The 21,748-nt window shown below is 56.9% G+C and overlaps 2 protein-coding genes and 1 long non-coding RNA gene across 7 annotated transcripts in view; 1 reads left to right on the forward strand and 2 right to left on the reverse strand.

The window, feature by feature from the left end:
* Positions 1-6,392, reverse strand: part of LTBP4 (latent transforming growth factor beta binding protein 4) — a 53,698-nt gene extending 47,306 nt beyond the window's left edge. For 2 of the 4 annotated variants that reach the window (XM_077932466.1, XM_077932463.1), the window contains exons 1-2: positions 6,268-6,392; positions 2,357-2,427 (exon numbers count right to left, since the gene is read on the reverse strand). In XM_077932466.1, coding sequence (XP_077788592.1) covers positions 2,357-2,427; positions 6,268-6,377 — 181 coding nt within the window. In that variant the 5' untranslated portion in view covers positions 6,378-6,392. The other 2 variants (XM_077932467.1, XM_077932465.1) reach the window with 2 other exon arrangements.
* Positions 6,393-6,501: 109 nt separating this feature from the next.
* Positions 6,502-9,142, forward strand: LOC114601950 (uncharacterized). Its single transcript, XR_013393799.1, has 2 exons — positions 6,502-6,743; positions 7,800-9,142. It is a non-coding gene; the product is annotated as an uncharacterized LOC114601950 (long non-coding RNA).
* A 19-nt stretch (positions 9,143-9,161) lies between these two features.
* Positions 9,162-16,282, reverse strand: LOC144328532 (uncharacterized). 2 transcript variants are annotated; one of them, XM_077932469.1, is made up of 4 exons: positions 16,044-16,282; positions 15,582-15,707; positions 12,190-12,303; positions 9,162-11,015 (listed from the first exon to the last, which is right to left on the reverse strand). In XM_077932469.1, exons 1-4 carry the CDS (start codon positions 16,183-16,185, stop codon positions 11,011-11,013), a joined length of 387 nt encoding a protein of 128 aa, XP_077788595.1. In that variant the 5' UTR covers positions 16,186-16,282; the 3' UTR covers positions 9,162-11,010. The 2 variants fall into 2 exon arrangements, with proteins under 2 accessions (XP_077788595.1, XP_077788594.1); XM_077932468.1 differs by having other exon boundaries at positions 9,170-11,018.
* Between the last annotated feature and the right edge of the window lie 5,466 nt (positions 16,283-21,748).

Genomic DNA, 21,748 nt, shown 5'->3' on the forward strand with positions numbered 1-21,748 from the left:
ATCTTTTCGAACATTTTGGAAGTCAAATGGACTTCAGGAATGGATTAAGTTTGGGGCTTTTGTTTTTGCTATTTATTTTGTGTTTTTGTTTTTGAGGCTTTTTCGGTTCATTTGATTTTATAACTGTGTGGAACCCAGTTCAGCTACTGATTGATGGATTGTGTGACTGCGGAAAGGGATAAAAGCCCCCCAGCCATACAAGGACTATCATCAGCGCAGGTAAGAAAATCATAATAATTTTAATTTTTATCATCTACAATACTGTCTTATTTATTTTATAATACAGTGGATTATTGCTTTCATTTTATGAATCAATGGTCTCGTTAGATAGTAAAATGCATGTTAAATTGCTGTTTTAGGGGTTGTTTTTAAAAGTCTGGAATGGATTAATCCCTTTTGCATGACTTTCTATGGGAAAGCGCTCCTCGGTTTTGGAACGGAGAAGTTTGAGAACTAAAGTACCACTGTACTGAGCTAGCTGGTTTCCCAGGGAACTCTTGCGCAAAGGCAGCTGCTGCCACCTGCTGGCCAAGTGTGGATCTGCAAGATGCTTTGAAGCCTGGGAAGCAGCGAAGGGAAGATAAAGGGAGGCCTCTGAAGACCCTGCTGGGAATGGCAAGGGAACCCTCTCCTCCTCCCTCAACTGGCCCCAGGCTTCCCACGGGGGCACCCGGGCGGCCACTGTGAGAAGAGGGTGCTGGGCTGCACCCAGGGGGTGCAATAATAATAATAATAATAATAATAATAATAATAATAATAATAATAAATTTTATTTATACCCCGCCTTCCCTGGCCAGAGCCGGGCTCAGGGCAGCTAACACCAATAATAACATAATAGGGGGAAAAGAGGGGGGAAACCCAATTTAAAATACAGGTTAAAATTCAATTTAAAATGCAGCCTCATTTTAAAGTAGCTGATAAATCAAGACCATAAGGGGAGGGAAACATAAGGGTCAGACTGAGTCCAGCCCAAAGGCCAGGCGGAACAGCTCTGTCTTGCAGGCCCTGCGGAAAGATGTCAAGTCCTGCAGGGCCCTGGTCTCTTGGGACAGAGCATTCCACCATGTTGGGGCCAGTACTGAAAAGGCCCTGGCCCTAGTTGAAACCCATCTAACCTCCTTGAGGCTCGGGACCTCCAAAGTGTTGTCATTTGTGGACCTTAAAGTCCTCCGTGGGACATACCAGGAGAGGTGGTCCCGTAGGTATGAGGGTCAAAACCAGCACCTTAAACCTGACCCTGTACTCCACTGGTATCTAATGCAACTGGTATAGCACTGGATGAACGTGATCCCGCAGCGAGGACCCCGTGAGGAGTCTCGCTGTGGCATTCTGCACCCGCTGGAGTTTCTGGTCAGGTTCAAGGGCAGCCCCGCGTAGAGCGAGTTACAATAATCAAGCCTGGAGGTGACCGTCGCATGGATCACTGTGGCCAGATCAGGGCGACAGAGGTAAGGGACCAACTGCTTAATACGGCGGAGATGGAAAAATGCCACCTTTGCTGTGGCTGCAACCTGCGCCTCCATAGAGAGGGAGGCGTTGAAGGTGTCACCCAAGCTCTTGACTGAGGGCACTGGCACTACTTGTGCCCCCGCAAGAGATGAGAGATGGGACGGATGTTCTTAACAAAGTACAGGTTGTCTGTTCCCGGGAGGCGATTTGCATCCAGCTCCAGCCCTGGCTCTGGGAGATGTCATCTGCAGGGCCCAGTCTCCGCTCTGCTGCCCAGCTCTGCTTCCCAAGAGCATCCTGGCCGGGGCTGGACTAGATGAGCCCTGGAGTCCCTTCTGACTCCACTGTGCTGTGGTTCTATGACCAGGAGAGCCCTCCTGCCCAGCCAGCTCCCCCTGTGGCCAGCCAGAGACTGCAATTGCATAGAAATAGAAATGTAGAATTGGAAGAGACCCCAGGGTTATCTGCCCCAACTCCCTGCTAGGCAGGAATCTATTTATTCATTCCATTTCTAGATCGCCCTTCATGTGAGCATCACAGGGCAGTTTGCAATATGAGCAAACTCCATCAGGACAGCTTCTCCATGTGGCTCCAATCACCTGTGTCTGAAATTTACCAAAGCCAAATGATGCGCCATGTGAGGAAACAGCAAGCTCCAAAGAAACTGCCCCCCTGAGATGCCCCCCCTGAACCTCTGGCTGGGGGTTGGACCAGATGACCCCGTGGGACCCCTTCCAGTTCTAGATTCTGTGAATGCGGCTGAGATGCAAGTCCCAAGTCCAGACGGTGGAGAGATGGTGAAGCAGCACACAGTGGATGCAGGATGAGGCCTGCCTTTGGGGAGGGGGGAGGATCCTTGTCCCTGAAAATCTGCCTCCCCCAACTCCTCTCCCTCCCCCCCACGTACCTTTGGTGCACCTCCCAGTTTTGGGTGCCAGGGACCATCCGGGGCAGCAGACCTCCCCACAGAGGTTGGGCCTGGAGAAAGAGAGAGAGAGAGAGGCTGTGAAGGAGGAGCCAGGATTGGGTCATGAGAGGAAGGGGCGGGGGGGGGGGAATGATAGCCAGGATTAACTGGGGGTGCAGGAAGAAGGGGGAGGCAGGGGGCCAGGGTCTCCCAACACTTCCACATGTGATTCATGCCAGAATGACTTTAGCAGACAGTACATGGATGTGGGTGGCGCTGTGGGTTAAACCACAGAACCTAGGACTTGCCGATCGGAAGGTCGGTGGTTTGAATCCCCGCGATGAGGTGAGCTCCCGTTGCTCGGTCCCAGCTCCTGCCAACCTAGCAGTTTGAAAGCACGTCAAAGTGCAAGTAGATAAATAGGTACCACTCCAGCAGGAAGGTAAATGGTGTTTCCGTGCGCTGCTCTGGTTCGCCAGAAGCGGCTTAGTCCTGCTGGCCATGTGACTCGGACGCTGTACGCCGGCTCCCTTGGCCAATAAAGCGAGATGAGCGCCGCAACCCCAGAGTCGGCCATGACTGGACCTGACGGTCAGGGGTCCCTTTACCTTTACTACCTCTCAATTAAAAATAAATACATTTAGGCCCAGCACCCATTGACCACAAGCTGGAATGTCCTGGGAGGATGCACTGGCAGTGACCCCTTACCACCTGCCCCCACCTGAGTGTGACTTCCTGGGATCCCCAGAAGGAGTTACTCCCCCCCACCCCACCCCACGGGGCCAAACCTTCCCTTCCCTCCCCCCTTGAGGAAGAGATGTAACTCCTCAGGAGAGCCTCTCTCCAGAGACAACCCCCCACGGCCTCTCCAAATGGGGCGAGCCCTGACTGCAGCCTGGAGGAGCGGCTGCCAGCCAGTGCAGAGCTCAATGGACCCAGCAGCCTGACTCAGTCGAAAGCAGCTTCCCCCGCCCCCTTCCCACAAGGGAAGGCTAATCCCAGCCGGCTGCGCATGTGACCGGCAGCTGGGTCCACTTCCACAAAGCTTCTGAAGAAGGACGGGGGCTCCTCTGCGGCCGCCCGGGGGTTGCTGAACCCCAGCTCCCCCCCTCCTGCTGCTGCCTGGCCGTGCTTGCTGGGGCTGAGGGGAGCTGTACTTCGGCCGCCTCTGGAGAGCCAGAGGTCCAGGTCTGCCTTGGCCTCCTGCTCTCCCACCTGGAGGCCCTGCTGCCTGGAAGCTGGGATGATGGTGAGAGGAAAACTCTCTGCATAAGGGACAGAAGAGTGGGCTGGATCAGGCCAGTGGCCCTTCTGGCCCAGCATCCTCTCCCTCCTGTGGCCTGGCAGCCTCCAGCCCTGGAAGCAGAGCATCCTGGCTGGGAGCCTTCGAGAGCCCTCTCCTCCTCCTCCTGGCAGTCCTCCTTGCCTCCAGTGGGAGGGAGTTCCACAGTTTAACTCTGTGCTGTGTGAAGAAGGACTTTCTTTATCTCTCCCGAATCTCCCAGCCCTCAGCTCCCCTGGATGAGGCTCATCTCGCCCCCCACAACATTTCCCTCTTCTGCCTGCTGGGTGCCCCATAGGCAAGGCAGGGGGGTCCCCAGAAGGGCCCCACTTCCACACTTCCTGGAGGGTAGCAGCAGCTGCCATCCTGCCTTGGCCAGACGACCCTTGGGGGCCCTTCCGGTTCTGCGAGGAGCAGCCATTAGTGGTCTGATCCTGTTCTTGCCCTCCAAGCCGCTGGGCATGTCAACGGTTCAAGGATGCTCTGTGAAGAAGACCGGTTCTGTCTGTTCTGAAACATCCCACGTCCCGTTTCCGTGGGAGACCCTGCGTGAGAGGGGAGGGAGGGAACACGCTCTCTCTCCGCGCACTCTGCACATGTTCAGCAGCGCTCTCTCTTCCCCAGGCTGGTCCTCCAGCAGGGCTGCAAAGGCTGCTGCCCCCTCCCCAATTCTCATCCGGACACCCACCTCTGTGTCATCCAGACTCCTCTTTCTTCTTCTTCTTCTCTCTCTCTCCCCCCCTCTAATTCCTGACATTCTTGTCCTGACCGGGACTCAAGTTACTAAGTGGATTTGCAGGAGACGGAGATTGTTTCTCTGGAGCTCCATGAAGCAAAGGAAGAGGGAGAGAACAGGGGGGGCGGGACCACAAGGCCCCTTCTTCACTGACTGCTTGGCCTGGGGGAGCAGGGTGCCCCCACCTCACTCCGAGGGGCTATGGGGGGGCAGGCACATCCAGGCGCACCCTCCCTCCACAGAGTGGCTTTGGGGGTCCCCTGCCTGACCTGGGCCACACTGTCTCCAAAGAGCCAAAAAGGAAGGAGGGCACCTCTGAGCACGTGCAGAGAGCCTCTCCCTCTCGGCTTGGCCTTCTGGGTTTCCACCTGCCAGCAGCTTGAGAGGCCCTGCCTGCCTGCGAAGGGGAGTGTCTGCCACCAGAGGATGCCAGCCCCGGGCAGAGCTCATGGAAAGAGCTGGTGCCAGCCTCAAAGGAGGAGGGGTCTTTGCTGGGAGATGCAGAACTGGAAGGGGGGGAGAGAAGGGGGTCAGCACAGCAGCCCCAGAGGGAGGGGGCGCTGGCAAGAGGGGTTGCCCAGGTCGCTCCTGCCAAGCTGAGCTCCGCCCTGGTTCCAGGGAGTGGGAGGAGCAGCGACCCACCTGGCAGGGGCGTTGTTGCGCCAGCACGTGAGCCTGGCTGGTGCTCCAGGCCAGCGCTGACATTTCCAGATGGGGCCTCCAGCCGCCCCTGCCAAAGCCGCCCCCTCCGCCCTGATGAGAAGACCAGGCGCCAGGGGCTGCCCGAAGGGGCGGGGGTCCGAGCGCGCGGCGACGGCGCTGCCAGCGCCACGGGGCAGCCCGGCTCGGCCTCTCCGGCGCCGGGCACCGCCGGGACGCCCCTCGGGGCTCCCGGGAGAGCCCCTCCAAGCCCCCGGGGGTCCTGGGCGGCGCGCGCCCTGCCCGGGCAGCCCCGTCGGGGAAGGACAGGGCAGGCTGTGGGGCGGGAGGTCCGGGGCGCGGGGTCCCCGACTCACCTGGCCCCCTTGGGGGCGCGGCCGGCGGGGCTCTTCCTGCGCTTCTCCAGGGGGGGCGGCCCGCCGGCGGGGGTGGGAGCGGCCCGACGGCGCGGCCCGCGGGCTGCGCCCAGCGGCGGCGGGAGGAGCGCGGCGGCGGCGGCGAGGAGGCAGAGCGCGGCCAGCGCCGGCGGCCGCATCCTGCCGTCGACGGCGCGGCGAAGAGGCAGCGGCGGCGGCGGCGCTGGGCTCGGCTCGGCGGCCGCCAATGGGCGCCCAGCCCGGCCCGCCTGCCCCTCCGGCCCCGCAGCCAATAGCCAGCCAACCGGCCGCCGGACGGGGAGGGGCTCCGGCCGCAGCGCAGGTGCCGTCGGGGTGGGCTCGCCGCGGGGAGGGGGCGGGACTGGGCGCCCCCACAGCGCGGCCGCCCCGTCCCTCGCGCCCGGGCCGGCTGGACCGGACCTTGGCTGGGCGCAGGGAGCCAGAGATGGGCTCTGCCCGGAGGGGGGGTCCCTCTCTCCCTCCCTCGGCCGCCGTCTGCTATGGGGGCTGCTGGATGAGGCCAAAGAGAGGCCCTCCGGCCCAGCATCCTCTTCTCGCAGTGGCCGAGCAGGATCCGAGCATCCCAGAGCCGTCTCCCCTCCTGGGGATTCATAAGCACTGCCTGCCTCCCACTGTGGAAGCAGAGCCCGGCCATCCTGGCCGGGAGCCCCCCAAAGCCCTCTCCTCCTCTGGGAATGTGCCCCGTCCCCTGTGGGTGGCCTTCCTTGCCTCCAGTGGCAGGGAGTTCCGTAGCTTCGCTCATTTGGACAATGAAACGCGGCGGGTTTGCTGCAAGCATCGCTGGAGCAGGAGGCGGCGCGTAAAAGCCAAGCAGCCGGAGTCTCCCCACACTCACCGCCGCGAGGAGCCCAGGATCCCTCGCCGCCTCTCCTTCCCTCTCCAAAGTCTCCTCCAAGTCGCTGCCTCCTGCGGAAGGGAGTTCCAGGGTTTAGGAGTACCGTCCATTTACAGACAGACTTCCAAACCCTGAAAGCGCAGGGCTTCTCCCGAAGAATCCTGGGACCTGTAGTTTCCTCTCTAGCATCCTTAAACACGACTTCCCAGGATTCTCATGGGCTCCCAGGGGGGGGGGGGGGGCTGTGGCTCCGCCCCCCAACTCTGCCTTGGGTGAAGAAGTCCCTCCCTTTGTCTGCCCCGACGCTGCGAACCTTCCGCTTCTCTCCGCCTTCTCCATGCCATGCATGGGGGGGGGGGGGCATGGTGAGAACCAGATGCCAGGCTAGATGGGGCCCTGTGGCCTGATTCAGAAGGCGCTTCTTGTGGTCTACCTCTCCTTTAAATCAGAACCAGTGAAGGCGGTGAAGGTCCTGTGTGAGTGCCTGGAGGCGGTTGGAGGATGGATGGCGGCCAACAGATTGAGGTTGAATCCTGACGAGACAGAAGTACTGTTTTAGAGGGACAGGGGGCGGGTGGGTGTGGAGGACTCCCTGGTCTTGAATGGGGCAACTCTGCCCCTGAAGGACCAGGTGCGCAGCCTGGGAGTCATTTTGGACTCACAGCTGTCCATGGAGGTGCAGGTCAGTTCTGTGTCCAGGGCAGCTGTCTCTCAGCTCCATCTGGTATGCAGGATGAGACCCTCCCTGCCTGCAGACTGCCTCACCAGAGTGGTGCATGCTCTGGTTATCTCCCGCTTGGACTACTGCAATGCACTCTATGTGGGGCTACCTTTGAAGGTGCCGCGGAAACTGCAATTAATCCAGAATGCGGCAGCTAGACTGGGGACTGGGAGTGGACACCAAGATCACATAACACTTGTCCTGAAAGACCTACATTGGCTCCCAGGACATTTCTGGGCACAATTCAAAGTGTTGGTGTTGACCTTGAAAGCCCTAAATGGCCTCAAAGGCCCAGTAGACCTGATGGAGCATCTCCACCCCCATCGTTCAGCCCAGACACCAGGGTCCATCTCTGGGGGTCTGCTGGCGGTTCCCTCACTACAATAAGTGAGGTTACAGGGAACCAGGCAGAGGGCCTTCTCAGTAGTGGCACCTGCCCTGAGATGCCAAAGAAATAAACAACTATCTGACGTTTAGAAGTCATCTAAAGGCAGCCCTGTTTAGGGAAGTTTTTAATGACTGATGTTTTAATTTATTTTTAATCTTTTGTTGGAAGCCACCCAACGTGGCTTGGGAAATCCAGCCAGATGGGCGGGGTATAAGTAATAAATTATTATTATTATGGTCTTCTGTTCTGAAGCTTGCAAGGCCCCCCCTGGACACCAGCTGGGCAACTCTGTGCATTGCAGAGGATTCTTGGGTCCTTTCCAGAGGGATCCAGGGCTGGGCTGCCTTGAACTTGGCATGTGGCTTCCTTCCTTTCGACTCGTCTTCCTTTTGATACACTTCATCCTCTAAATCTGGGTTGCAGGCTCAGAACCTCTCATTTCATGATGCCACTGCAGTTCCGTGACCCCGAGCTCCCTGCCTGCCCCCTTGCTGAGGAGTATCTGAAAGGTCCGTGGTGCAGGATCAGGTCTTTCCACAAGGGCCAAGACTGATGCTGAAATCCAGCATTGCATGAGCTCTGCGAGTGCGGCTTTCTCCCGATTGAAGTGCAGAGTGTTTGAGGACCGGGACGTTCTCAGGGAAACCAAAATGCTTGTTTACAAAGCTATTGCACTACCAACCTTACTGTATGCTTGTGAAACACGGACCACTTATGAACGCCATCTCCAACTCCTCAAAAGATTTCATCAATGGTGTGTCTGAAAATTTTTACACCTCGCTTGGGAAGACGGGTGAACTAATGCCAGTATACTTGAAGAAGCAAAGATCACCACTGTTGAAGCAGTGATTCTTCAACATCAACTTTGTTGGACTGGTCATGTTGTGCCTGATGATCGTCTTCCAAAGCAACTACTCTATTCCAGACTTAAAAATGGAAAGCGCAATGCTGGTGGTCAACAAAAGAGGTTTAAAGACTCTCTCAAGGCAAATCTTTAAAAATGTAGGTTAAACACCAATAATCGGGAAACACTGGCCTGCGAGCGCTCCAGTTGGAGAACAGCCTTGACCAAAGGTGTCCTGGGCTTTGAAGACACTCGAACTCAGGACACAAGGGAGAAATGGGCCAAGAGGAAGGCACACTTGGCAAACCCTCACCGGGGTCAACTCCCACCTGGAAACCAATGTCCCCACTGTGGAAAGATGTGGGGATCCAAAACTGGCCTCCACAGTCACTTACGGACTCATGGTTGAAACTGTGTTCATGGAAGACAATCTTACTCGGCTACGAGGGATCGCCAGAGAAGAAGAGAAGCTTGTGGCAAGGAATGCCCAGAAAGGAAGCACGGTCCTGCCAGGGAAATTTCCAAGAATCTGCCTTGGGAGCAAGAGGAGAGGAGGGAGAGGGCTCAGCCACTCCTTGGAGCAGGAAGCTCATTCTGCGAAGGTCCAGGCTGCAGAACCTGACCTGCCTGCGCCCTCTTTGGAAGGCAATTGTGGGGAAGGTGGTGGCAACAGCCCCAGACCCGCCTGGCTTCCTCTCCCGTTTTTTGCAAGCCGGAGGGCAAGTGCCCAGGAGTTGGAGGTGCTGGTCACCCAGGAAGACACGCACAGGCCTAACCCAAGGACACAAACGCGCACAAACACACACTCCTTGCGATGCGAGAGCTGCAGGCAAACACATGGGCAGACCCCGTCTTTTACGTCCATAAATATTTCCTTGTGATTATTTCAAACTCGGTTGCATATAAAATTTCACAATTACAACATGGTTGTTAGAAAAGCACAACCCCTCCCTCCCTGCTTGGCACGGTGCTGGAGTCAAGAGCGGCCACCTCTCGCCCCCCCCATCACCACCCCCGTAGTGTTGCTCTGGCACAAAGGTGAAGACCCCAGAAGTTGGTCCCAGCAGGAGACTCGCTTGGAAGGAGGAAGAAGACGATTGAGGGGTTTCGAGGGGGGTGGCTGTTTTGTTTTTCTAAAGAAAAGATTCCTGGGTTTGGGCACCTTCCCAAAAATCTAGGCTACACTGCAGCCCCCCCCCAGCCCCAGGGCCCCTCTGCAGGGAGTGTGGAAGCGCCAAGGAGGCTGCCCCTCCCAGGGTGACGCAAAGGTCCCTGCAGGGTCTTCTACGGATGGGGACAATTCCTGTACCAGCCCCCTCCCCGGAGAATCCAGGTGGCCGGGGGTGCTATGGCCGAGTTCCCTGCGACACCCACCTCCTACAAATCTCTCAATCTTGCCAGAAATGGGGGAGAAACTTGGCAAGGAAACCAACCCCAGAACAGGGCCCTCTGCCCCCCTGCCAGCTGCTGGGCGTTTCCCCTCATCCCTGGGGCACCTGCTCTGCCCTTGGAGCGAGTGCCAGGCCTCCTCTGGGCTCCATCCTGCACAGGTCTCCACCTGCCCCATAGGGGGCGCTGTTCCAGGGGCGAAATTTCACCAGGAAGTTTAATAAAGCACTTTGGAGTTAGGGGGGTCTGGCTGAGCCCTCCCTGCCCCAAAAGCCTCCCCATATGCTGCTCCAGAATGTACTTTGAACGGAGCCTCCGGGTGGAGGGAGCTGTGTGTTAAGGCTGGGGGTGCACAAGGAAGACCATTCCAAAAAAAGCCCCCCCCCGCACCCCCGTGCACTGAGGGTCTTTCAGGCAGGAGGGGAAGGGTCCCTAGGAAGCTCTGAGGGGGTCTGGTGGGGGTGGGCAGCTGGCTTGGCAAGGGGGCACACTCAGCGCCAGGCTACAGGACCCCAGCCTCAGAAGGGGCGCCGGTGGCTGCAGAAGCTGCCCTCCATGGCTGCAGGTGGGGGAGGCTCAGGGAGGCTGGTGTCAAATTTGCAGGGGGCAGGAAGGAAGAACCCTGGGCAGGAGGGGCTTCTCCCGGCCCCCTCCCCCAAGGCTCCCCTCCCCCAACCTTCCTCGCCCTCTGTGGCAGTGGGCAGCTTGCAAGGGCAGGTGTTGTAGGGGGAGAGAGAGAGAGAATTCCTTGTGCTTCTTGGTGTTCGAGGTGACAGGCATGGGGCACAAAGGCCAGGCAGTCAAGGCCCCCCTCCCCAACTCAGCGTCTGCTGCAAGGGGTGGGGGCGGCAGGGTAGAAGAGGCCTCTGGCAGGCGCTGGCATCGGTGGGCCAAGTGCCCCGGAAAGGGTCACCCTGCATCGTCCCCAGATGTGCCACAGCTGGCAGCCTGGCACGCGTCCAAGGGGGCGTCACGCAGAGCTGGCATCACCCAGCCCCACTGGGCGGTCACAATCCCAGCAGCTTCGGGCTGCTGCAAAGCCAAGTCTCGTCGGCAACTTCCTGAAGGCGGCAAAGGCAGGCGGGCAAAGTCCCTCCTGGGCCCGGCTGGCACAGGTCGGCACCAGCCCAGGCGCTTCTGCCCTCTGGCTGCGCAAAAGTTCCCATCTCTCTGTGCCCGGGTGGCAGAAGAGGAGGCACTGGGGCTCAGATGGTGGTGTAAATGTAGACAAAGATGATCACGAGGAGGTTCAGGATGGTGCCCACAATGCCCAGCATGGCCAGGACCTTCTCCTCCCGGTCTTCCTTGGACTCTCGCGGGAGCCGGGGGCTGGGGCCGTCACCCGGCCCAGCAGCGCCAGGCACCATCCTCACGTTCAGCTTCTCCACCCGCAACTTCAGGTCAACCTGCTGGTGAGAGAGAAGGTTAGTCCAGCATCCTGTTTCCCCAGTGCCCCAGAGATTGGAACCTAGGAATCTAGATAGACTGCCTCTGGTCTGGGAGGCTCCCTAAGATCAGGCCAATGGGCCATCTAGTCCACACCAGATGGCCCAAAGGGAATTAAGGTCATTTCCTTAATGCTTTGGCGGGCATTTTGCTTTGATGTATTTGCTGCCTGCATTGAAATGTAAGTAAACCTTTTAGTTTATCTTACTAAAACGTGTGGTTCATTCTTAGCAACGGGGACAAAGAGGGCAAGGTGAGGAAACCACAAATAAACAGGGACGAACAGGTGTCATTTACTAATTCTTTGCTTCTAGTAAGCTGCAAAAGCACACGTGTTTTTACTCTGCTAAAAGGTCTTCACAGCCTGTTTACTCTCATATTTCTCTCTCACACACAGAGCAGGTGGTTTACATTTTAATTTACAAACTTAATCCTCATTCCATCTCCATCACATCTCATCTCCTCTTGCTTGCCTTCTCTTTAGAAGGATCTCCGGGTCTTAGTAGACCACAAGCTTCACATGAGTCCACAGTGTGATGCAGCAGCAAAAAAGGCTAATGTTATTCTAGGCTGCATCCACAGAAATCGAGTGTCCAGATCAAGGGAAGTAAGAGTCCCACTCTAGTCTGCCTTGGTCAGACCAGACCTGGAATATTGTGTCCAGTTCGGGCACCACAATTTAAGAAGGATGTTGACAATTTATCCTTATGAAGAGCGGTTGAAGGAGTTGGGTGTGCTTAGCTTGGAGAAGAGGACACTGAGAGGAGATATGAGAGCCATCTTCAAATATCTGAAGCGCTGTCACATAGAAGAGGGAACATGCTTGTTTTCTCCTGCTGTGGAGGGCAGGACTCGAACCCATGGCTTCAAGTTACAAGGAAGGAGATTCCAGCTAAACAGCAGGAAGAACTTCCTGCAGTAAGAGCTGCTTGGCAGCAAAATGGTCTCTTTTGGGAGGGGGTGGACTCTCCTCCCTTGGAGATTCTTAAGCAGAGCTTGGATGGCCATGTCCTGACCTCCATCTCAGCCTGCCAGACCCAGAAAGGTCATTATTTTACTAAGAAAAGCAAGAACACACACATAGTGCCCCCTCTTCAGAATCACATTCCACCTTCTGGGCCAGGGGAGACTTACCACGCACTGCATCAGGACCGGCAGGAGGGGAGTCCCATGGGTGCCTCATGCGGCTCAGCAGGGCCTCTCTTCTCCTCTGGCTCAGTCCAGGCTGGACGCAGCTTCGGCTGGAGGCTGGCAAGGCAAGACAGTCCTCCGTTAGGGTCCCCCTGGGCACCAGGACCTCCTCTGAACCCACAGCCTTTGCATCTGCCGCCCATTTGGGAAGGAGGCTGGAGGCAAGAAGGTCAAACGAGGATGGGTGGGGCATAGGCCAATGGCCTACCAGGTCCAGCATCCTCATCTCACAGTGGCCGACCATCTGGTACGCAGGATGAGACCCTATCTGCCCGCGGACTGCCTCACCAGAGTGGTGCATGCTCTGGTTATCTCCCGCTTGGACTACTGCCGTGCGCTCTACGTGGGGCTACCTTTGAAGGTGACCCGGAAACTGCAATTAATCCAGAATGCGGCAGCTAGACTGGTGACTGGGAGCGGCTGCCAAGACCATATAACACCGGTCTTGAAAGACCTACATTGGCTCCCAGTACGTTTCCGAGCACAATTCAAAGTGTTGGTGCTGACCTTTAAAGCCCTAAACGGCCTCAAAGGCCCGGTAGACCTGAAGGAGCGTCTCCACCCTCATCGTTCTGCCCGGACACTGAGGTCCAGCTCCGAGGGCCTTCTGGTGGTTCCCTCCCTGCGAGAAGTGAGGCTACAGGGAACCAGGCAGAGGGCCTTCTCGGTAGTGGCGCCCGCCCTGTGGAACACCCTCCCATCAGATGTCAAGGAAATAAGCAACCATCTGACTTTTAGAAGACATCTGAAGGCAGCCCTGTTTAGGGAAGTTTTTAATGTCTGATGTTTTAATGTATTTTTAACCTTCTGTTGGAAGCCGCCCAGAGTGGCTGGGGAAAATATTAAATAATAATAATAATAATAATAATAATAATAATAATAATAATAATAATAATAATATAGTATTAGCCTATTTTGGGAAACCCACAAGGTGCAGGATCCAAGCCCAAGAGCCACACTCTCCCTTCCTGTGGTTCCCTGCAGCTGGGGCTCAGAAGCACCTCTGCCTCCCCCTGCGGAGTCACAGCAGAGCCTTCATCCTGGCTAGCGGCCAAGCCCTCTCCTCCTCCGTGAATAATAACAACCACAACAATAATAGCAGTGAGGGAACCAGCAGAAGATCCTCAGAGCTGGACCTCCGTGTCCGGGCTGAACGATGGGAGTGGAGATGCTCCTTCAGGCCTACTGGGCCTTTGAAGCTGTTTAGAATGTGCCTCTCCTAAAGCCACCCAGGTTGGTGGCCATTCCTGCCTCCAGTGGCAGGGAGTTCCAGAGTTTGGCTCTGCGCTGAGTAAAGAAGGATGTTCTTTTCTCTGTCCCGAAACTTCCAACATTCAGCTTCATGGGATGCTGGCAAATCCCAGAGTCAGGAGAGAGGAAGGAAAACGTTTCCTCTGCACTTTCTTCACACCACGCACAACTTTTGAAACACCTACCGTGTGGCCTCTTTCTCATCCTTCCTGTGAACTATAAAGTCCCAAATGCTGCAACCTTGGCTGTTCTTCGTAAGCCTAAGAGGCTGTAGCTCAGTGTTTCCCCAAGTGGGAATTACCCAGGGGGCACTCAGGGGCCCTTAAGGGGGAAAGCGGGTGGGTGGGTGGAGGGTGGGATGGAGGTGCCAGTGACTACCAGAAATAGCCAGAGTTGGATTTTGAATAAATGTCCAATTAGTTTGTTACTATTTGGGATTTTATGGTGTTATCATCATCTTCTTTAGTGGGTTATGCAAACCACTATTTTGAAGAATGCTTTTTTTGTTTTAGAGGGTAGGAGGCAATGAGGGTGACCTTTTGGAACTGAAGGGGCAACAGCCCCCCCCCAAGTTTGGGAACTGCTTGTGTGGCTGTCCAAAACAACACCCACCCACCCTGTGCCCCCCTTTCCCCATCCATCCACCCCCACTTTCTGTTTGCTCCCCTACTTAGGTTCAGATGCCCCACCCACTAGCACTGCCTGCATTGATGGGACATCTTAAACACCCCCCCCCTCCAAAACCGCTTTCCAGGGGGTAAATATACTGTAGGCAACTCACAATTAAAATGAATTTGAAAACACCCCTGGCAAGTTCAATCAAACGCAGAGGCCCTAAAGCTCCCTTCACAGGCAGCTACATGCAGAAAGGGAAGTGGCGGCCCTGGGGCAGGTTGCCTCCTTAGGAGAGGCTATGTTCAAGACCTTGAGGAGCCACCACAGAAAAGGCCCCGTTTCTCAGGCCCCGTGTGCCCTACTTCAAACACCAGGGCAAGGTGGAGCAGGCTCCCCAGGGGGTCTTCTCTAGGGCTGGGCAGTCTCCCTTGAAGCTTTCAGCAGGGGATTACTGGGGGAAGGGGTTGTGGGGGCTGTTAAATCAGTGCACCCGCGAGACAATAATAGCAGGGGTGTGTTTGTGCACAGGGATGGGAGTGCGCACAAACACCCACACCCACACTTGGCATTTCACAAGCACAATCAAGCAGCGTTTCAGTGCCATGAAATAAAATTAATCAAGAGAATAAATTTGTGTCTGCTCTTCGCTGTGATTCCTGCATTGCAGGGGGCGGGAGCGGATGACTGCTGGGGGGGGGGGGGCTTCTAACTCTACAATTCTAGGGTTCCATGCTCTGCCTTTAGTGCTGCTGCCGCTGCCGCCGCTGCTGCGTGTTGCTCAGCCTCACTCCGTGTGGAGCTGGGGGCACACAACTAGGGCTCGGCCCCGCAGCCTGTTTGGGTGCCCCAGCTGCAACCGCGGCCTCTCCCCCCTTTCTCCCCCCAACCCACCCTGAGCCTGCCCGTTGTCCTGCCCCTGTGACCGCTGCGAATCCGGCCTGCCGGCGGGTGCGGGTTCCGCTGCCCTCCACGCACCCGTTGCTGCGGCTGTGCCAAGGCTGCCCTCCCGTTGGGCGCGGATGTGCCCTCCCCTGGCAAGAAGAAGGACGTGCAACGGGGAGGCCTTCTGCTGCCCACTCGAGGGCTCCTCCGTCTCCAGTGGCACCCACCTGTTTTGTGCGCACACGCGCCTTCCTTCCCTCTGCGGGGCAGAGAAAGCACCCCACACGCACCCCCTTGGTGGGGCTCCAAGGCAGGGGCCCTGCTGCCCTGTGGGTGGCGCGGGGTGCCCCTGAGGCGCGCGCACCCCTCCTGCCCGTGGCGCCCGGAGGCCCGCGCGTCCGGAGCTGGCCGTGGCCCTTTTCCCCGCATGGCGTGGGCTGGGTGCCGCGGCAGGGCCACGTGAAAACGCGCTGTGGCGTCTGCTGGCTCCGCCGGCCATGCTCGGCTCTCCCCACAGCGCCCGTCCCCACGGCGGGCGGGCGGTCAGGCAGGCAGGCTCTCGCGCGCCGCCGCCGCCGTCTCCCTACCTGCGTGGCGGCGATGGTGGTGGCAATGGTGGCCTCTCCCGACACGTCGCTCCCGGCTTGCCCACAGCCGCCCATGGCACCGGGGACCGGGCTGGTGCCCTCGCCTCCTCCTCGCCGAATCTTCGCCTGGAGGGGGAGGACAGGCGGGGGCTGGCACGGTGCATGGGGCGGGGAGCGGGGCAGGCAGTCTCTCCCCATGCCCGCTGGCCAGCCCCCCAGGCGCTCGCCCTAGCCAGACCCTGGCACCCCCTAGCTGGAAGCTGCTCTCATAGCCCCCCACCGCACCCCAGATGGCAGCCCTCCCCCTGCCACAAAGCACACTGTAGAAGCACCTAGAATGGCAGCCGCGACGCCTTCGCTTCTCCTCCTCCATCCTTGAATGCCAGCCCCTGCCCTATCCACGCCTGGCAGCCGGAGGGGGGGGGGGAGCCCAGCTGTGCCCCCTCCAGGCTGCTCACTTACCCCAGCCCCAGCAGGTGGCTCCCGCCAGCCCCTCACCGCCTCCTCCGCCTCCTGGTGATGCTGCTTCGGTGCGAACCGGGGGCTCCCCTGCTCCCCCCCCAACCCGCCACGATCGCTCCTCGCCAGCTGAGCGCCTCTGCATCGGCCGGAGACAGTTGCTAGGCAACCGCCTCCAGGAGTTACATATTGCATCTCAGCAGGGCCCTCGAGATGCCTCCTGATGGGGGCTGGGGAGTGGGGAGACCCCTCTCTTAGACCTGGGGGGGGGTCTGAGGGGGGGGGAACACCCTCGCATCTAGTATGGGGGGAATCCCTTGCCCCCCAATTGGGCAGGCGCATCCCTGTCTCACAGACGCACAGCGCATCTCCTGGAAGCGGGCGTCGGGGTTGCAACAGGAGAGGGGCTCCCTCTGTCTTTGCCCCTGCCGAAAAAGCACCCAGGCGCCAGGTGGGGCCGGGAGAAGGGCAGGGCTTGCAGTGCCAACCTTGCCCACTTGCAAGAGAAAGCATCTCCGGCTCAGGCGCTGCGCATTTCCCTTCCCTCCCCCTGGATCTCCCCACTGCTTTGGGGTTATAGGGGCACGGAAAAGGGTCTCTCTCCCCGCAGCGGCCTGGCCTGATCCTGGCTGGCCAGCCCCACCCAGCGAGCCCATTTCCATCTCTAGCCACCAGGTGGTTCCCAGCTCTGAATCTGGAGGCAGCCTCAGGTGGAAGAGATTCCCCATCCTATGCTGTCGCTTAGGCGCAGATCCGAGGGGGCGCTTCCCAATGCCCCGTTTGCGCCAGAAAGCAGGTCTGCCCTCACTGGAAGAGATCCGGGGCTGCTGAGCAACAGGTAACGTGGCCCTTTCGGCTCTGGCGGCAAAAAAATATGAGGGCCAAAGAGCGGGATAAAAGTGCCATAAATTGTCCGGGAGAGGAGGAGGCGTGAGCGGGAACGCGGTGAGCGCAGCTGCGTGTTATTCCTGCTGTCGGTTATCTTGCAATCTATGGCCACTGTTTTTATTTGCAGCCGCTCGAGTTATATTTTAAACTGATTGCATGGCTTTGTCATGGCCTTCGGCCAATGCAATAAAATTTATTGGAGGAGCGGGAGCCCTGGCTGCGGGCGAGGAGGTGTCTCGCCTCGGCCTCCACGCCTGTGGCAGCCGCGCTCCGGAATGCCACCTGCTGTGAGGACGGAGGTTTATTTGCGTTTATTTCATAAAATACATACAGCGCTTGATTGCAAAAAAAAAAAAAAAAAAAAAAGGAAAGGAAAAAAGCTCAAAGCGGTTTACAAAAAGATTAAAAAACGAAATCCAGAAAATCTTACAGCATTACTTTAAAGCATAAGAAGAGGTTTAAACCCCAACAACTCTCTAAGCTCTGAGTTCGGCTGCTCTAAACAAGGATGCTCTGAGCAGGTGCGGAGCCGAGTCCAGGGAAGGCGCCTGCCTGGTGTCCAGAGGCGGGGAGTTCCGAAGGCTGCTTGGTGCTGCCACACTAAACGACGGAGTTCTTACATGGACCCCCGAGGGTCTTCTAGTCCAACCCCTGGCAGTGCAGGAATCTAAATCTCCGCTCAGTGCGGACGTGGCAATGCGTGGCAGCTGGTGTCCTGACTGGGCGCGCTGGGGCAAACTGGACCAGGTGGGCCACTGGCCTCATCCGCCCGACTCTTGCTCTCTCCTGTGGCTGGCTCAGGAGGGCGCTGGCCCCCTCTTGTCCAGCAGATGGGAAGGGCGAGGGGGCCGCTGTTCCCCTCCCTACACGTCACCGGCCGCCAGGCTCTGGCAGGCAGAGGTAGACTTCCTCTGGTGCTGGAAGCTCTATCTTGTCAACGTTCCTCCTCCGTCTCCACAGGCATCCAAGGGAGGTGTTGGGGCTTCTGGCGTGCCTTGAAGGCAACCCCCCCCCCCAGGGCGAAACATTTAACTCCAAACTCGGCCGTCTCCCCCCCCCCCCATTATGAGTCCTGCATGGCTGGGGGCTGAGCGACTGCATGGCGCTTTGTGTCCCAATCAGTGCCGGATTTACGTATAAGCTAAACAAGCTATAGCATAGGGTCCCACTCTCTTGGGGGGCCCAAAAATGTAAAGGAGAAAAAAACATTTCCAAAATTTTAAGTTAGAGCTTCATAAATTATTTCACTATTAATATACTTCTTAATTGTATTTCACTATTAATATACTTCTTCGTAATTGCATTTCAGTTCAACAATTACTTTGATAAAAACATATTTTGTGACGTGCAAATGGCTTGAGATACCTATGAGGTCCATCAATGACCATCTAGCATATATTCAGCACCCAAAACAGCGACCATTTGTTGTTGTCAAAGGACAGCTGGACATAGAAAGGGCCCCATTGCCTTCAGGAGATTAGGGCTTCATCAAACCTAAATCTGGCTCTGCTCAGGCACTCTGCACATGGTCAGGGACTCTGCTGTTTACTACTGTGCTGCTGAGCTGAGCCACTATTGGATAAGTCCGAGAGAGAGGAGGGAGAGGAGGGAGGAGGATTTCAGGCAGCCCAGTTAACCCTGCAGATGCCATTCATGCCCCTCCCTCTCTTACACACGCGCGCGGGGGGGGGGGAGGAATCGCAGAAATGCTGCGAGGAGGGAGCCCGGCGTGTCGGGGTCCGGGGGGTGGGCTGCTCTGGAGGCTAGCGGGGCGGAGGCAGAACCGGAGGCGGCGAGCTCTCTCCCTGCAGCTGCACCCACTGGACCTCGCTGCCCCCAGGCCAGCCGCGGCCATTCTGCCGGAATTACATAAGCCTCCGAGGTGGGGAGGGAGCGGCGCCTAGGGGGTGCAGCAGGGTGGGGACAGGAGCAGCGGCGGCGGCGAGGCTGACTCACAGGCAGGCGCTTACATAAGCCAGTCGGTCTTCTTGGTCGGGGGGGGGGGGGCTGGGAGAAGGGGTCCCTTGCCCGCCCTGGGCTGGGCAGCCCCCCGCCCGCCCCCAGGCGCCCCTCTCGCACGGAAGCGGGGCCGGGGGGGAAAATATACCGGTCCCTTCGCATGCCCCCCCGCATCCTCCAGGGCTCAGCATCACGCAAAGCAGGCAGGACGGGCAAGGAAGGTCTGGGCTTCCCCAATTGCACTGAAATGTGATGGGAGAGAGCGCGGCAGCTGTCTGGGAAGGAAACCCCCCTCCGAAGACCGTGAGGGGCTCATCTACCCCGGAGCCATTTCCCCCCTGGCCCACCAGGCAGCCCCCATGGGAACCCCCCAGGCCCAGGCGCCCCCTCCTCCTCCTGCAGACTCCAGCAACTGGCCTGACTGGGAAGCCTCGCTGTGGAGGCAGAGGCTGCCAGGGACCGGCTCCTCCTCCAGGATTTGATCTAATCCTCTTTCAAAGCCATCCAGGCTGAGAGACCTCACTGCTTCCAGTGGGAGAGAGTTCCACAGTTTAACCATGCAAGAGCGCCTGGACTAAAATTGTCTATCAAAAACTTCACTCTTGTGGTTTATCACAACAGCTACTCACTTTGGGTTTTAGTAAAGCAAACAGTCGAATTTGTCAGCGCCTAAATGATACTGAAAGAGCAAGTAGATAAATAGGTACCGCTCTGGCGGGAAGGTAAATGGCATTTCCGTGCGCTGCTCTGGTTCACCAGAAGCGGCTCAGTTATGCTGGCCACATGACCCGGAAGCTGTACGCCGGCTCCCTTGGCCAATAAAGTGAGATGAGCGCCACAACCCCAGAATCGTCCTCGACTGGACCCAACGGTCAGGGGTCCTTTTACTTTTAAATATCGAACATCAGAACAGCTTGGCCACAATCAGGAAATTCTGCCCATGGTGTGGCTATTTTCCACCTTTCCATTTCGACTCTCTGGCACCCAGTCTGCATAACCGAGCAATTCCAAAATATAGACATGCTTTTACTCTCGCAAGATTGAATGTCTTGCCCTCAACTGTACTGGAGGGACGATTCCAACAGATTCCACAAGAAAAACGCTTATGTCCCTGTCCAAATCGGTGGCACATGCCCTTCTGGCTTGCACTCTTTATAAAGACTTGAGGAATGAGATTATCACCCCTCTTTTATTGCCCATTCCGGGTCTCCCAGCCACTGCCCCAGGGTCCTTTCTCTTGGCAGATCCAGATGAGCAGGTGACAACAAAGGCTGCAAGGTTTTTAGCTGGGGCAATCAGAATAAGAGCCACTATTTGACTGCTGCTTCAAAACCCCCAAATGTATTTTATATTACTGACTTTCTATTTCTATTCTTTGTATATGGTCCTGAATGGGGTAACCGTGCCCCTGAAGGACCAGGTGCGCACCCTAGGAGTCATTCTGGACTCACAGCTGTCCATGGAGGCGCAGGTCAATTCTGTATCCAGGGCAGCTGTCTACCAACTCCACCTGGTACGCAGGCTGAGACCCTACCTGCCCGCGGACTGTCTCGCCAGAGTGGTGCATGCTCTAGTTATCTCCCGCTTGGACTACTGCAATGCGCTCTACGTGGGGCTACCTTTGAAGGTGACTCGGAAACTACAACTAATCCAGAATGCGGCAGCTAGACTGGTGACTGGGGGCGGCCGCCGAGACCACATAACACCGGTCTTGAAAGACCTACATTGGCTCCCAGTACGTTTCCGAGCACAATTCAAAGTGCTGGTGTTGACCTTTAAAGCCCTAAACGGCCTCGGCCCAGTATACCTGAAGGAGCGTCTCCTCCCCCATCGTTCTGCCCGGACACCGAGGTCCAGCTCCGAGGGCCTTCTGGCGGTTCCCTCATTGCGAGAAGCCAAGTTACAGGGAACCAGGCAGAGGGCCTTCTCGGTAGTGGCGCCCGCCCTGTGGAACGCCCTCCCATCAGATGTCAAAGCGATAAATAACTACCTGACATTCAGAAGGCATCTTAAGGCAGCCCTGTTCAGGGAAGTTTTTAATCTGTGATATTTTACTGTATCTTTGGTTTTTATGGAAGCCGCCCAGAGTGGCTGGGGAAACCCAGCCAGATGGGCGGGGTACAAATAATAAATTATTATTATTATTATTATTATTATTATTATTATTATTATTATTATTATTATTATTATATATCGTATTGTTTTATTGCTATGGCTGATGGCTGACACAAATAAAGATTCATTCATTCATCATCCATCCCCGCACTGTGTGAAGGAGGCCTCTAGCCTTTTCTCCCTGGACTTCCCCACTAACCCCGCAGGGGCTTGTGCTCTCTCCCACTCCAGACCCCCATTCAGCTCTGAGTGTCCTTCTGCCCCTCTCATCCCGCCCCACATATCTAGGACTCGCACATGCCTGTCTCAACATGCTGAAGCCAAGGACTCTGTGCTTCTGTGACATCACAGCAGCTCCACAGGCGGCCGCAGGGCTTGTTCCTCCATCCCCACCGCTCAGGCTGTGTGGTGTAGCAGTTAGTGTGCCAGGCTAGGCCCTTGGGGGACCAGGGTTCAAATCTAGCCCCTCAGCCAAACACCTGGGGGACCTTGGGGGGCAGCTGTGTCTGTCTCAGCCTGGCCTGCCTCTCAGGGTTGAAGTGGGGATTGAAGGAGGAGGGGGAGAGAACCACGTGTGCCCCCTTGGAGGAAAAGGTGGGGTATAATAAAATAAGGATAATAATTTATTTAGAATGTTTAGAATGTTGTACTATTTTATTGTTAGCCGCCCTGAGCCCGGCTTCGGCTGGGGAGGGCGGGATATAAATAAAATGTATTATTATTATTATTATTATTATTATTATTAC

The sequence above is a fragment of the Podarcis muralis genome, chromosome 7, assembly GCF_964188315.1.
Source record: "Podarcis muralis chromosome 7, rPodMur119.hap1.1, whole genome shotgun sequence".
Lineage (NCBI taxonomy): Eukaryota > Metazoa > Chordata > Lepidosauria > Squamata > Lacertidae > Podarcis > Podarcis muralis.

Coding starts and splice junctions, on each gene's coding strand:
- LOC144328532 (XM_077932468.1), bottom strand. CDS start 16,185: ATGCAGAGGCGCTCAGCTGGCGAGGAGCGATCGTGGCGGGTTGGGGGG. Junction 15,708..16,043: donor AGCCACCTGCTGGGGCTGGG/GTAAGTGAGCAG, acceptor CTCCCCCTCCAG/GCGAAGATTCGGCGAGGAGG. Junction 12,304..15,581: donor CCACCATCGCCGCCACGCAG/GTAGGGAGACGG, acceptor TTGCCTTGCCAG/CCTCCAGCCGAAGCTGCGTC.